Source organism: Vipera berus (assembly GCF_964194415.1).
Source record: "Vipera berus genome assembly, chromosome: 1".
NCBI classification, from domain to species: domain Eukaryota; kingdom Metazoa; phylum Chordata; class Lepidosauria; order Squamata; family Viperidae; genus Vipera; species Vipera berus.
The window spans coordinates 213,188,918-213,205,038 of record NC_138202.1 but is presented as its reverse complement, the minus strand read 5'-3'; the positions used below and the strand labels follow the sequence as shown (position 1 = coordinate 213,205,038).

The window sequence follows — 16,121 nt, the reverse complement described above, 5'->3', positions numbered from 1 at the left end:
AGATGCATATTAATTCCAGTAACCCTGAGTGATCCATTATATTTCTTCTAAGAAAAACAAATGCTATTGTGAGATAATGTACCATATGGATTTTTCTATCAAGTTGGTATTATATTTTCACTGTCAGCTGAAAGAGAAAGGAACTTGGAATGAATAAACTCTTACGTTGCAATATTTATGATTCTACTAAACTGCCTCAATATTAAAATGTAAGATTAAAAACCTGAAAGTCCAATGGTACAATTTGTTTTTAAGACAAAACACTTTTGAATAATAATCCACAACTGAAATCTATGATTGTTCTTTTATTTAATAAGTGATCCCCTTGGTGATAAATCCCGGATATTAAAGTTCATTTAATTCAATTGCTACAGCTGTTTTAAATTGATACACAACAACGTGCCAAATGATAGCAAAAAGCATGCATGAAATAATTTTAAACTTTGGTTGACTGTCTCAAGCTGATCCAGTTTCAGTTAATAGAGAATTAATGAATAAGAGAGGAAATTTCTCCTAACTGCAGATGACAAAAATGTAGGCAATATGCATTTACTGTACCATTTCAAAAATTAGGTGGCTCATTATAATTAATTGGGGAATTCAGTGATTTACTTTTATATCCTTAGTGTATTGAGCAACAAGAAAAGACTGCACATGACATAATTTTTACTTTGTTATAAAGCTAGTCCTCAGGTTAAATGTTTCAAATCTTAAATGATACTATTGACAAAGAATCTCTTGGAACCTAACTGATCAATTAATTTACATAGCTGGTTTTTCTGGAATAGAATGGTCTTGATTTTATCCAGAAAGCTCATATGAATTCCCTATTTCATATCATAGGTTATGTATTTAACTATGTCTTAATATGTAAAATATAAGCATGTAATAATTTTCCATATAACAGTAATCCTGAGATTTTCTTGCTTCTCTCTTTGATTAGTTTCCATCCATTGCTTCTTGTCCTGACTTCAGGTGCTTTGGAGAATAGCATAACTCCCTCTTCTTTGTGGCAACTCCTGAGATATTGGAACACTGCTATCATGTCACCCCTCACCCTTCTCTTCGTTAAACTACACATACCCAATTCCAGCAACTGTTCTTTATATGTTTTAGCCTCCAGTCCCCTGATCATCTTTGTCGCTCTTCTCTGTACTCTTTCTAGAGTCTCGACATCTTTTTTACATCGTGGTGACCAAAACTAGATGCAGTATTCCAGGTGTGGCCTTACCAAGGCATTGTAAAGTGGTATTAGTACTTCACGTGATCTTGATTCTTTCCCTCTGTTAATGCAGCCTAGCACTTCGTTGGCTTTTTTGGCAGCTGCAGCACACTGCTGGCTCATATTTAAGTGATTGTCCACTAGGACTCCGAGATCCCTCTCACAGTTACTACTACTGAGTGAGGTAGCACCTATACTGTACCTGTGCATTTGGCTTTTCTTGCCTAAATGTAGAACCTTACTTTTTCCACCACTGAATTTCATTTTGTTAGATAGCGCCCAATGTTCGAGTCCATCAAGATCCTCCTGTATCTTAAGCCTGTCTTCTGGAGTGTTGGCAATTCCTGACAGCTTGGTGTCATCTGCAAATTTGATGAGTTCCCCATCTCTCCCCTCGTCCAAATCATTGATGAAGATGTTGAAGAGCCCAACTTTTCTTTCTCTTTTCCCTCCCCACTGTGTCCTACTATTTGCTTTTGTCTTTTTGTCTTTTATTCTATAGCCTAATAAAATGTTAGAAATGAGGGGGGGGGGGAGAAAAAAGGAAAAAAAAACCTACACCAAATTGTTTTTCAGAATACATCTTTGATTAAATCAGTCCATGTAGAATTAGCTTCTGCAAGAATTGTGTGCCTGGAACTGTTTGGCAGAGAATTTTCTTCCATCAACTGACTAGAAAAAATAATGGAAAGCTAGATTTGTATTGTTCTCCAGTATATCCCTCCACCTCCTTCCCTGTGAGACGTTTGACTGTGCATAAACCCTTTCCCACAGAACCTCTCTGCAAAATGCGAATCTTCTCTTGGATCCAACCCAGCGCATTTTACAGAAAAGCCAAAGAAGTAGCTCTTCCTTTTATGTGCATCCAGGGAACTGGACATTGTGCTCACTTTCCCCTACCTATTTCCCCTTTTATGTACACACATGTACATACATACATGAATAACACACAATTATCCAGGCAAGTCACTGTATGTGACTGTTGTGGCAGAATTCCAAATATTTGGGAATGGAGAGCTGGAAAAGTAGCATTAGTAGAGTCCCTCCCCAGAAGTGACTGTTGTGGCAGAATTCCAAATATTTGGGAATGGAGAGCTGGAAAAGTAGCATTAGTAGAGTCCCTCCCCAGAAGAGACAGATGTATGCCTTCAGAGTTTCCACCAACATAATTCCCACAGATAACCAGGAAGACTGACCCATCCAGAACTGCATTATTGAACTCTTAGGCATTTTCTCATTGCAACCCCCCAATCCTTCTCTAGCTCCCAGCCTGGTTTTTAAGAGGCTTTGGGGAGTTGTTCTCCATTTTTCAAACTGACTTTCATTTTGATTTAATTTTTGCTGTCCTATCTGTTCTTTATGGGGGTCAGTTATCGCTTGGTGGCTCAACGGTTTCATCTGAAAGAAAAAGCATCTCTCCAAAAACCCTTCAGCAGAGATTTCCAAGCATATCAGGCAGGCCATGCTGGTATCAAAAGTTCTCATTCAATTCCCAGGGACAATTTCTTTCTTTCTTTCTTTCTTTCTTTCTTTCTTTCTTTCTTTCTTTCTTTCTTTCTTTCTTTCTTTCTTTCTTTCATTTATTTATTTATTTATTTATTTATTTATTTAGAGGTTTTTGAAACTAAGAGAATGGAAAGATTCCCCGGCTCTGGAAAGACCTCAATCACAGTATACTGTGCTAGAACTTTAGCTCATTTAGATAACTCCCCAGTGCTAGGGAAGGGAACTGGGCAGGCAGTTGGATGGTTCATCACAAACAAAAATTCTCACAAGGAACTTTTAAGTGCAGGGTCTCTTGAACGGGAGCAAGATTAGACTTGCCTCAGACACTTTGGATAACGGAGCATCAAAGAACGCAGGCTATTACCTTGTTCAGCCAAAGTAAAATCCCCCTTTTTTAGACCTGCACTCTGCCATCTAACAGAAGCTGTAGAACCTCACAAACGGGGCTTCAATGAGATCTTGCTGTCTTTTGTATTCAATGTGCTGCTTCTGAAGAACATGATTTTGAAATTACGTTACACATTACTTCTTCCCACATTCAACCCATTTCAACCTGCAAATCCAAAACTCGGTGCTAGTTCTGTCCACTTTCAGCAAAAACTCCAGGGCTTTATAAAAGTACTATTGTCTTTATCTCTAATCAGATAAGTGATTTTATTTTTCCAGTCTTGTGATGTATTCCAACATTGTTAACCCTTAATTTCACATTGAAATATTGTTGTAAGACTCTGTTTCCGTCCATATCTTCTTTTGCCCATCTTTTTTTTAAATTTTTAGTAATAGTAAAAATCAACCCTCTCCTTACTATTTTTACCAAGTTGTTCTGTAAATCCTCCTGTCTTTTATAAATCCAGCAGTAGCCATGTCACTTGTTATCTATTGATTTAATGTTTGTACTTCCCCCCTCTCTTTGTTATCTCTGTTTTATTTTCCAAAATATCTGTTATATTTTCCAGAACCTGCACCTTGACTTCACTTTGAAATTATCTTTCGTCTTGATTTTCCTGTAAATTTTTGAAGATAATTTTTGTCTTCACTTTCATCTCCTCTTTCAGATCTCATTTAAATGATACATTTACACAGGCAGTTATTGACACTATTATTGTAACTATAACATCATTTACTGATTCCTCAAACATCTTTTGAAATGTCTCAAGTATGAGATCTTTTGGTGTCATTTCTATAGGTTTTACTCCTTTTCTTATAATAGTCATTTTATCAAGTCTAAAAGTCTTTTTTTGTCTTTTTCTTTTTTCCTCCACCAATTGTCTTTCTACTAGAACTCTAAATAATCTGCATTTCCACAAAGATATTTTATTTACTTGTTTTTTTTTAAAAAAAATCTGAATAATTCAAATTTCAGTGGTCCTTTGATCCGTTTCAAACATTCTTAGGTTATCTTCTTGTTAAGCTTTTGTCCTTTATTTTAAATTCTTTCAACTGTTATTTTATGTTTTCTTTAATTTGGAAACATCCCTTTTAGCTTTGAAATAATTGTAATTCAAATGTGCTTAAGAAAGTGAGGGTTTAGTGAACCCAGTATCTTCAGAGGCTCTGCTGGGGCTGTGAGCTTAATGTCTTTCTGCAGCGCCTCATGCTTTGATTCATGAGTTGATCACAATCCTGCAGTCTCCTTGCACGAAGCAGCTATCCAGAACACAAGTGGGTGATCTTTTGGCTTCTCCTGTTGTCTGACTATTAGTGTCCTCTTAACATCTCCACTTCCTCACAGAAATCTTAGTTCACTATTGACTTCACCTGGGAATCCCGGAGTAGTTGTTTTTAGAGTACCACTGAAAATAGCAGAAAGGAAATGTGAGCAGAAACTACCTGTGGCACAACCTTGCCCCCAAGACAGGATTTATATAGCTATGCTTAGTATGCCAAGGGCCATACTTCAAAAATGGGCAGTAACAGAAGCCACCTTTCCAGGATTTTAGGGTTTTTAGTGTTTGCCATTCTTAAGACACCCATTTTTCCTATGAAAATATGTAAGGATAGAATAGAATAGAATAGAATAGAATAGAATAGAATAGAATAGAATAGAATAGAATAGAATAGAATAGAATAGGAATAGGAATAGGAATAGGAATAGGATATTCTTTTTTTGGCCAAATGTGATTGGACATAAAAGAAATTTGTCTCCGGTGCATAAACTCTCTCAGTGTACATGCAAACTATAAAGTGATAGGTCATTGATCATAGTTACAATCATTAATCATAAGATACAACAAGTGATAATTATAAATACTAATAGGAGAAGGTAGTAGGAAAGATGAGAAGATGAGAAAGATGAAAAGAAGAGAAGGATAATACTTGTTTTGTACTAACTATTTGGGTGGGATACAATATAAGAACTGCTGAAGAGGTTGTGTGCTGCATCTATCACAGGGTTTTCTATACCTTTCTACACTTCTTCAGGAACATGCACATTTATAACCACTTGAAATGGAAATATAGAAGATGCAGCAACTGCCAGCCAAATATGTTCTACCTGGAGGTAAGGCTTCTTCTCACCACTTACTTCTTGGTTGTCTCAGAACAATCAAATGACAAAATTTTGGGGAAAAGTTTTACTCTTAAAACAAAACAAAAATTCTATTATTTTTCCCAAATGCTGCCCGCAGGGATATTTTCTTCTATCACTCATGATAGCTGTTCTCTGCTAGCTATGGTGGGTGTCAACATCCAGGCAAAAGGGACATACACAGTGGTGGGATTCAGCCACCACTTTGGGAGAACCAGTAGCTAACCTTTTGTTGCCCAGGCCCAGAATGGACTTCCGGAAGTGGCATCCACACAGAGAACCGGTTGTTCACATATTTGAATCCCACCACTGGACATACAGTGTAAGAAAACCAACAGGAGAATCTCACTGTAGGAAGATCTCATGTCCTAAAGAAGACTACTACAAATATCTCCTCTATCTTTGAGCAGCCAACTACCTTTTCCCTTATATAAAGAAAACGATTCCTTTAACCAGCTTTTGGCCCGAGAGTGTTACTATACTCGAAACTTAAACATTCATTTGACATTTGGTTTCTTAACTCCCAAATGAATTTATTTCTGTGAAGTTTGAAAATTTTCACAGAAGATTGGCTTCAGTTGTTACAGCATATGTTGAGTATCACTGTGTAAAAATGGGGGAGGGGAGGGAATCCTCTCTGGTTTGGACTAATAGTAAAGGCTCCAGTCTAGAAACCAGGAGACTGAGATTTCTAGTTCCAGTTTAGCTATGAAAGTCAGTTGGATGACCTTGGCCCAGTCACTCTCTCTCAGCCCAATTCACCTCATAGGATTGCTGTGGGGAGAAGAGGAGGAAGAAGGAGTATTAGATGTGCTTGCCACCTTCAGTTATTTATAAAAAAAATAAAAGTGGGATAAAAACTCTAAAAAACCCCCAAAGCTTACAATCTTTGGAAAGTCAGGTGCTGGTGAATATAGAATAGATAGGCCAAAGATCTACTTCAGCATCAAACACGTTCTTATATTCCCACAAGTAACACCAGGTAAACGTTAGTCTACAGGTGGAAAAAAAAGTATTACGTTTGAACAACACAAGGGATTTTTCTTAATGAACTGCAGACAGAATAATCACCCATATTGGAGTAGGCCAAAATATTAATGGAAGGGAGAGGGAAAGAGAAGGTGAAAAGGAGGTCAAAATAAAGCAATCAGTGACTTCTTGTGAGTTGTATGTCACCTAATAGGAAAAGAAACGGGAAGAGTTATTATTCTCTCTGGAAAACTAAGGCAAAAAGTATGCATTCTGTGCTTTAATACTGTGGTGTGGTAAAAGGATGTTGTAGGGAGCTTGACAAAGTGCCAGAAATAAACTTCTTTTACTCTAGGAGACAGGCAGATATAGATGGAGGAGGGAGGTTCAGGAGCTTTATAGCTTGCTGAACTGAAGCCAAATTCTGTTGGAAGAAACCTAGAAAGACAGAGAAACTCCAGACCCTGCCCTGTTTTGCCTTCTAAAGACTGTCAGATTATGTGTGCTCATGTGCGTGGGTTAAGACTCAGAATGTAAAGGCTGTATTTCAATCATTTTACAGGACTACTTCTATATGCCGTGGGAGCCTTCAAAGGGTGAAATAGGATCACTAGGGATTGCAACTTGGAATAATATTAAAGGGCCTTTTCTTAATTTCTAACTGATTACTGAGCTTTCAGTTGGCAGTTGAAATGGGATAAATATTAGCCCAATGGGGAAAACAAGCATTACATGAGGAGGAGTAAGAAGTTAGGAAGAATTGTTACATTATCCTGTACTTTCCATTGGAGAATATTCATAAAGTGGCTTTTAGTAAAATGAATACACAGTGTGAAATCTTCATAGAACAATAATACAAGCGGAGAGTTTAAAACCATTGCTCAGACATCACCCAGATCAGGGTGACAATTATCCGAAGACAGAAAGATACAGGTAGCCTTCTACTTATGACCAAAATTGAGCCCAGAATTACAGTCATAAGTTGTTGCAGTCATTAGTGCTCTCGTGATTGTCTCCTTCAACAACTGCAATCTCGACTTTTCTGATAGTGGTCATTAAGTGCCTGCACAGGTCATTAAGCAAAGCGTAGGGTGCCTCGGGGAGTGTGGGAGGCCCTGTGAGGTCCAGGTTATGCTCAGGCCTACACATTGTTTCAGGCCCTGGCCTGCACTGCAGCATTCTCCCATGTGGTTGGATTTGGATCTCCCATAGCCTCCCCTCCTCCAAGACACCCCTTGCACAACTTCTTTCCCTGCTGGGTCCCAAAGGCCTTGGGCCTGCTACCTGTCTGTCTGGGTCCCACAGGTCTTGGACTTCATCCCCACCCTGTCACACCTTGCTCTATTTACAGAGACTGCCTTGTGACATCCCAGAAACAACTATCAGTCTGGAAGTGCCTGCCATTCTCGCAATCTCTCAGAATAGTGTGTGTAATGTATTGGGCCTTTTACTTGAACTGTTTTCACATGTCTTTGAATGCTGCTTGAGATTGCTTAATTAGGGTGTCTGTGTAATGGTCGTTGGCTGCCCAGACATGCAGTCTCCAGGACGATCATTGGTTGGCTCTGGGGCGGGAATAGGTTCCTTTAAACCTATTGGCCGCCGCCTAGTGGCCAACCGTATAAGTAGCTACGTAGAAGCCTCTGTTTTCAGTTCTGTTCCTGTTACTACAATAAAGCAATGTTCCTGTTTGAACCCTCGCGTCTCGCCTCCTGCTTCCCAAGAATCCACTACATAACAGTGTGATTTTCCAAATTGCATGATTTTTCTTCTGATAAATTGTAAGATTGGCTCCTGCTCTGAGGCTCATGTGAGACAGTTTGGCTCTGTAGGAAGGCTGTGCATTGCATCAGCTGGGTGCTCTTTTGGAAAGGTGTGGTTTTTGGAAGAGATAAATGGAGCAAGATGGGATGGAGCACATGAACACAGAAACACTCAACTTAGTGAAAGATGTAATGAACAACTATAAACTGAGATCTTAGGCATCAGTAAATTGAGATGGTCAGAGGTTTGACACTTTCAGTCCAACAATAATTTGTGTTAATACCTCGGAAATGAAAAACAAAGCAAAATCAATGCTGCTTTTATCATTAGTAGATGTGATGGAATGTAGTCTGGATTCCCAAGAGGGAGGGGGTGCTTTCTGAGGGAGGGGGTGCTTTCCAAAGGAGTAAGAAGCAGCTCAGTTCAGATAGTTTGTGTGAGAGAAAGCGGGTGAAGGCAGCCCCTTCTAATAGTTCTCAGAATATATGCTTGTTGTAGACATTAGGATGGTTCAGTTTGGTAAATTCTGTCTATAGATGTGGAACAATCAAGACATCTGCTTGGAATAATCACCAGATGTCTTTCTTGGTTTTTGGAGCCTGTCAGAAGGGTATAACAAGCCCTACATGGCATGGGTCCGGAGTACCTTAGGAATCACCTGCTGCCAGCGTCAAGCTCCCTCCGTCCAGTGCGCTCCCACAGAGAAGGCCTCCTAAGGGTGCCGCCGTTCGGAGAATGCCGTCTGGTGGCTCCCAGGGGGAGAGCGTTCTCTGTGGGCGCGCCGGACCTATGGAACCGTTTACCGGTTGAGCTCCGGATGGCTCCCGACCTTTACTCCTTCCGACGCGACCTAAAAACCTATCTGTTTGAACAATCCGGTCTGGTCTGACAGGTTCTGTTTTAATTATTTGTTTTAATGTAACTTATCTTCTGCATTTGGGCATTAGGGTTTAACTTATTTTCAATTTCTGTATTTGTACATTTTTGATATTTATGTCACTGTTCACCGCCCTGAGTCCTTGGGGAGAAGGGCGGTATACAAATCAAATCAAATCAAATCAAATAAATAAATAAATAAATAAATAAATAAATAAATAAATAAATAAATAAATAAACGGTACTTGGCCTGAATGCAATCAATGACCAAATAATATTGAATAGACTTTGTGGACAACCCTTTGATATGATGATCATTCAAGTTTATGTTCCAACTACTGATACAGAAGAAGAGGAGATTGTTACATTTTATGATCAGGTTCGATTCAAAATCGGCCAAACATGCAAACAAGATGTGTTGTTTGTGATTGGTGACTGGAATGCCACAGTTGTAAACATGAAATAGGAAAATGAAGTTGGATTATATGGCTTAGGAAACAGAAATGGAGCAGGAGACTGACTTATTAATGTTTCATCAATTAATGTTTCCAAATGAATGGATCCTCAATGGAAGCTACAAAACTTCAGCGTAAAGGTGATAAAAAGTAGACACAGGGCTGTTTTTTAATTTTTGAAATATCCCCTCCCCAGTCCCTCCCCTGTGACTGGATGATACTATAGACAGAGAAATGCAATTGCAACAAATAGCAAGCTTGATTTGAGTTATCTGTCAAATAGGAGGCAACTATGTATGGAACTAGTCATTCTGTGAGGAAGATGGTTGGTCTCTAAATATGATATGTAAATAAACAAAATGCATCAGAATTAACATATCAGAACGGACAGCAGTTCAAAATTTTTGTTTCTGACATGCTAGTTTATCTTTGGTGTGCAGAAGCATTTTCAAATACCTCTCTGAACAGTATGAAGTGGTACAGCCCAGTTGCAGCTACTTGGTTTGGTGACCCAACTGGTACCGTTGTCACCTTGAACTTCAAGCCAATTGTCAAATCTATGTATCCTGGAGTAGCCCATTTCTGCTGATGTGTTTTGCACCTGAGCACATACCCCTTGACAGGGAGACTTGCAAAGGATTGTAAACAGGAGCTGTAAGGCAAATAAATTTAACTGTAATTTGAAAGCGCAGGAAAACCCTTCCAGCAGCTCCAGCCATGGAGCCCCAGTACTGAGGCGCTGATTCTAGCATTACCTTCACTTCCTCCCTTTGGTTACAAATTCTTCTTCAGAAAGTAAAACTTTTGTGTATTTTGAAAAGTCAAAACACAACTTTAAATTGGCTTTTTCTCTGAGAGAAAGCATATTGCTTTTCTCTTGAGTCATGCAATGGGAATCGAAGGCAGACTAGAAACTCTAGGAGAAGGCCCACAAACCTGCCCAGACAGTGAAGCGGTGGCCACGGGACTCAGCTGCAGTTAATTTTCATTCCCTGTTTGTATATAAATGCTTTTAATACTTAAACCAAATTCAGTTCAATTAAACTAATGTTGTTTGACATAATATTTCTTGTTCCAAAATCAATATTCCTTCATTTGACAGGCTTTTTTCCCCTGAATGCAGGATGTTTATTATTCTTAAAGCTTACCTATAGACCTGTTTTTTATCCTGGATGATGTAAAACAGTTCTTCTTTGCCCAGCCTAAGCCAAAATATAATAGGGTTCACATTTCTCTGGTAAATATCTTTAATTGTAAGACCATGTCTCCTTTATAGCACCAATTTCCTATCCAATTCCCTTTTATCCTCCCTACCTATCCTCCCCTCCTCACCACCCCTTTGATAGAAGATTACCAAAAGCCACTCTACTTCTAATGGCTGGGTGGGGGGGAACTCTTCTGGAATTTTCTTTCTGGTAAAATACTTTGGTCACCATAATGAGGACTTTTTCTCAGAAGAAAATTTGGCTTAGGGGCGTTAAAGAATCCACTGAGGGGTTGATAAAGTTACAGCAAGCTTGCTGCTTCTCAGATCTTTTCATAACCACCTTGGGATCCCCATTTAGAGTTGGTTTGCACAACCAGATTGCCTCAGCAGAAATAGAGGCCATTAATTGTTTTTTTAAAAGATAGGAACACTCATCCATTCTCTACCCAGCTACTAGTCTTCTTGACCCATCTTTTTCCTGCTGGGGATCACAAGTGGTGTTTTCCAACTTATGGTGGCTCAAGCACTATTGACTGATTTGCTTGATGTCTTCATTTTGAGGTAGGCAAGCCTCCACACCTTTTGGCCCCATCTACTCTGGTAGTTTGTCATTGATCCCCATGGCCATTTCATCCTGAACTGCTATTTGCCTTCCCCTTTCAAAGGGACCTTGGCAGATATATGTACATATGTATTTTCACTGGTATCATGGTGAATATACATATCTGGGGAAATTGACAACAATTTCCCCATTCAGTTCAGGTTATAGGAAGAATAGCACTTGTGGCATTTCTTTGTTTTATTGGCACACCAAGAGACAGGATGGGATAGGATAGTTTAAGGGAGAATCTTACTAAATGTCTCTTAATACCATACTTCCAGAAATACCCATCTATGGAAAATAAAGTGATTGGATCTGGTTTTCCTGGCAAGGATGGGAAAGATAAAACAAGAGACTCCACCAATTAGAGGCACCATGCCATCATCGTGGCCAAAATGGGGGAAAGAGTTGAAATCCAAAAAGGTATTTCTTAAAACAACTTCATTTCCAGTGAATTGAAAGAAACATGGGAACTTAAGATGGCAATATAGAAAAAACCTTAAGAGAAGACAGAGAGAAATGTACGGTATGTTTCTGTATGTACACTTATACCTATACACATAGCAGTGTGTCACAATATATGTGATATTTTTCATATTTTTCATCTTTATGTATATAGACATAGGTGGTCAGAACCCCTGTTCTTAAAATACTTGGATTTCAATCTTTTCTTTAGGTATAGGGCTACCAAATCTGGCCTACATTTTTTTAAAAAATGATCACGGCAGTCATTTATTGATTTTTTTTAAATTTTACAGTATTTTTGCAGCCCAGTCTGGAAGCCTGATTCATTATATCATCTTGGATGTTGTCACACGACTTCTCCCATGCATCCATGCATAAACTATGTTGCTTTTCATGGTTTTTATTTGTAAACTGCCCAGAGTCATATAGGAGAGATGGACAGTGCAGAATTGTAATTAATTAATAAACAAACAAAAATAAAATCCTGATATGTTTTTCAATATCTTTAAATCAATTGGCTCTTCTGTTTATTTATACAACATTTTAAGCACATAAAAGATGACCCAAAGGTGTTTTTTCAGGAGACCACTGGACTTTTTTGTTTTTCTTTTCACTTCTCATCCAAGAAGCTCCTTCAGCTCTGACTTGATGGTGGGGAATGGGAAGATTTATATCCATTCCATTCCCCACCATCCAGACAGAGCTGAAGAAGCTTCTTGGATCAGAAGTGAAATGTCTTCAAAGAAAAACAAGAAAGTCCAGTTGCCTTCCGAAAAAGCACCTTTGGGAAAACCATGACCTGGATGACTTGAGAATCTCCACAGACACATAAAAGATGAGCATAAATTTTCCCAATCACACTAGAAAGTAATTAGTACTACATCATGAATAACATTAATTCAAGAAGTAGCTACTTGTTCCTTTACCTTTTATGTAGATCAAGCTGTTCCTCCAGATTTAAAGCTGGGATTTCAAGTGGACTTTTGTTGAATTTTGCTGCATATGAGTGTTTCAGCACGTGAGTAAGAATTTAGGAATATAAAATGCTATTTTCTCTCAGACCACATTATTTGTCCATCCTGTCCTGGATTGCATTAGCCTCTTATGGATGAAGCTTGCTCAAAGCCAGAAGTGGTGAAACACAAAAGCTTCCTGAGCTTAGCAATCTATAAAAGGAAGGAAACGTGAAGATGTATTTAAAATTATCAATAATTCTTGCAGGTCTCATGACAAGACACTTCATCTCTTGGAAGAATATGAACCTGGAGAAAGATTCATGCAAAACATCTAATTCCTAGACCAAGCAGTCAGAACAAATGCACCCTTGTACTACAATGGATTGTCCAGAGGTTTGAGATTTCTAGAAATAAGACTTTAGATCCAGACTGTGATAAATAAATGTTAACACCGACCTTAACATTCTTTGCCTGAATAGAAGCATAGTCATGCTGTTTTCATTTCTTTGCCCAGAATCTGCCTTTCCCAGCCAACCAATTTATGTCCTGGGATTAGATGTCATGATGTCTAGTTCTAGAATCCTGAATTTCATTGGCTTAAATCACAAACATTCCACTGTTTGTTAGACTCAGCCAGAAAAATTCCTTAAGTCACTGTAACTGGCTCTACCCAGGGCTGAGAATAAATATGACAAGCAAAGAAATCTGTTGTAACAAGATAAAGGAAATAAGAACGAGGAGCATCACAGGAGGATGCTGGTGGTGATGCCAAGGCAACCAGACTTTTTACTGAAGGAATTTCTCCTGGCTACATTAACTTTTTTCAGGTGCTTCTCTTTAAAGAAGTAAACCTCTCTCTCTCTTTCTCTCTCTCCCTACCAATATTTTGTGTGTGTGTGTGTGTGTGTGTGTGTGTGTGTGTGAGGGTTTAAGAGAAAAGGTCAGATTTGTAGCTTGATATATTATTATAATGTTTTCTACTTCTTTCCATGTAAAACGCTTTAGTATCAAAATACTAGATTCTGAAACTAAATAACTTGATAGAAAAATAGCTATATCAGCCTCAGAGTTTCACTTTTTTACTGCATTGTCTCCTACATCTTTATTCAAAGTCCTATGCCAGTTGTTCAGGATCAAACTTCCTTTGGTTGAGCTCCATTACACCACTGTGCTGCCCATAAAGTGTACTTCTAACCTTAATTGACCATCTTGCTATCTCATATTGGGGAATAAATTTTATTAAGCTCAAAGAGAAGCATCTAAGAACAGACTGGTTGTTTTCTTTGGGCTTCAGTGTTATACCCCACTTCCTTACACCTTCAATCAATCAATCGATCGATCAGTCAATCAATCAATCATTCACAATAGAACTGGAAGGGACCTTGGAGGTCTTCTAGTCCAACCTCCTATTCAAACAAGAGACCCTATACCAGGGGTGTCAAATTGCTGACCTTGTGGGCCGGATGCATCATGCAGAAATGTACCTACCCCAGCTCCGGCAAGGGGAAAAAGTTGCGATACATGTCACGTGATACAGTGAGTTTGACACCGCTGCCCTATACCATTTCAGGCAAGTGACTGTCCAGTCTCTTCTTAAAAACCTCCAGTGATGAAGCACCTACAACTTCTGAAGCTGTTCCACTGATTAATTGTTCTAACTGTTAGGAAGTTTCTCCTTAATTGATAATAACTTGATAATCAGGTGCTTTGCTTTCATAGTCCAAAGCCATCCCCACCTTAAAAGTAATTCCATTTGAGGCCACAGAAATGTTACTTAAGCAGAGCATTTCATTCATTAAAATTCTTGAATTTGGCCACTGCAGTTTGTATCCCCCCTGCCCCCTTTGTTCTATTCCCAATTTAAACAAGAGACAGGTCAGGCCTCCAGCATTTCTTTGCCTTTCTACTGTGATGCTTATAAATCTTTTGGTTCTGTTGTGTCTGGCCCTTGTCCAGAAATAAACCTGCCTTGAATGAAAAGGCGATGTTGGGATAATTTATCAATGTTAACAGTGGGAATCATGGGATGAACAGTAGTTTTGTGCTGGTCCTGAGCAAAACCACTTACCTAATTGAAATAATATGGCACATGCTTCCATAATTGCTCTCCTTTGATAACTTTGCTTAGGTCATGTTTTCTCAGTTAATTGTAATAACGTGTGTGTGTGTGTGTGTGTGTGTGAGAGAGAGAGAGAGAGAGAGAGAGAGAGAGAGAGAGAGAGAGAGAGAGAGAGAGAGAGAGAGAGAGAGAGAGAGAGAGAGAGAAAGAGAGAAAGAGAAATAAGGACATGGACTCAAGTAAATGAAAACAGGCCACAATGTGTTTTGTTTTCAGACACAAATGTTTTCTTTAAATTAATTACAATGGAAATGACAAGACTTGGCATGCACTGGAAATGTAATCAACAGCTATGATTACTGGATAGTTTGTTCAGCAGAATGGAAGAAGCATTAGCGAAACCTAAGCTTGGCTGTTTCTCTTGAGCTGCAGGGTAAAAGCGGAATTCTAGCCAATTCTTCTTGCACCGAGAGAAAGTTCCAAGGAATCCACCTTGGAAGCTGCAACGCGCTCCTATAACTAGCTAGGGGGTAAACACATGACAGGAGAGGGGAAATGGAAAAACACAGGAATCCCTGTGCAGAGCTGCCGAAAATGAGCCACCCTCTCTGCCCTCTATTTTGTTCTGCAGTGATACCACTGCACTTAAACTTGGTGGCATCATTTGTGTGTGTACGTGTATGTGAATCTGCTAGAAGATTTAAGGGAGCGTTTTTATGTTTTACCATTCAAACCACAAGGTGTTGGTGGAAAAATCATCCACCAGAGAATTCCTCAGGACAAGCACCAAAGAAACATCAATATTATGTATTGCTTTAGAGCCAAAGCAGGGCAGATTTGGCTGACATTTTCTCTCCTTATGAAATATTGGGGGGGGGGGTTGTTGATAGGGCATAATGGGTAATTGTAAGTTTGTTATGCTCCCTGGCATGTATGTAAAGGTTTATTCCCAGTTGGGTCTGGGGGCTAATCTTGGATGGGTCCTTTGCATCCTCAGTGCTGCCACCATCATCCATCCATCACCTGCTGCCTCTGACATCCTCCAACTTTCTGCAGTACTTATTTCGCCTTTTGAACAATGCATGAGGCCCACTGTCGGCACTGGACTGAGTGCTTCATTTATAGCACTTTAGCCTGGACCCACAAATGGTGAGAACCAAATGAGCAACGTTTTTATTAATGCTCCAGTGAAATCTGCCTCAATAGAGGCTTCTGTTAATTTGATTCTTAATATACCTGAGAGTTTCGTTCTAACTTTTTTGGGTGCTATTTTAAAGCTTACTAGGTGGCAGAAGATGTTTGCTGCAATGTTAAGCTTACATAGGAAGAGAGGGCAAGTTGCAGATCATTGAAAGGGTGATTGTACAGTGAAAGAGAAAATATTCACATAAGCTGCTTGGTACCTTGTAAGGGGACCAACATCATAATCTCTCCAAAGTTTTCTCTCCCTTTGAAGCAAATTTCAGAAACAAATTCCCTTTCATCAATCTGAATAAGAATCAACATGGCAAATG

At 39.0% G+C, this 16,121-nt stretch overlaps 1 protein-coding gene across 1 annotated transcript in view; it reads left to right on the top strand.

Annotated features, from left to right (window-relative positions):
• The window catches only part of LOC308660114 (uncharacterized protein), a 128,019-nt gene extending 115,074 nt beyond the window's left edge, over positions 1 to 12,945 (top strand). The window contains exon 4 of the mRNA XM_081314333.1: positions 12,814 to 12,945. Coding sequence (XP_081170459.1) covers positions 12,814 to 12,890 — 77 coding nt within the window. The 3' untranslated portion in view covers positions 12,891 to 12,945. The remainder of the gene's footprint in view (positions 1 to 12,813) is intronic.
• The last annotated feature ends 3,176 nt before the right edge of the window (positions 12,946 to 16,121 follow it).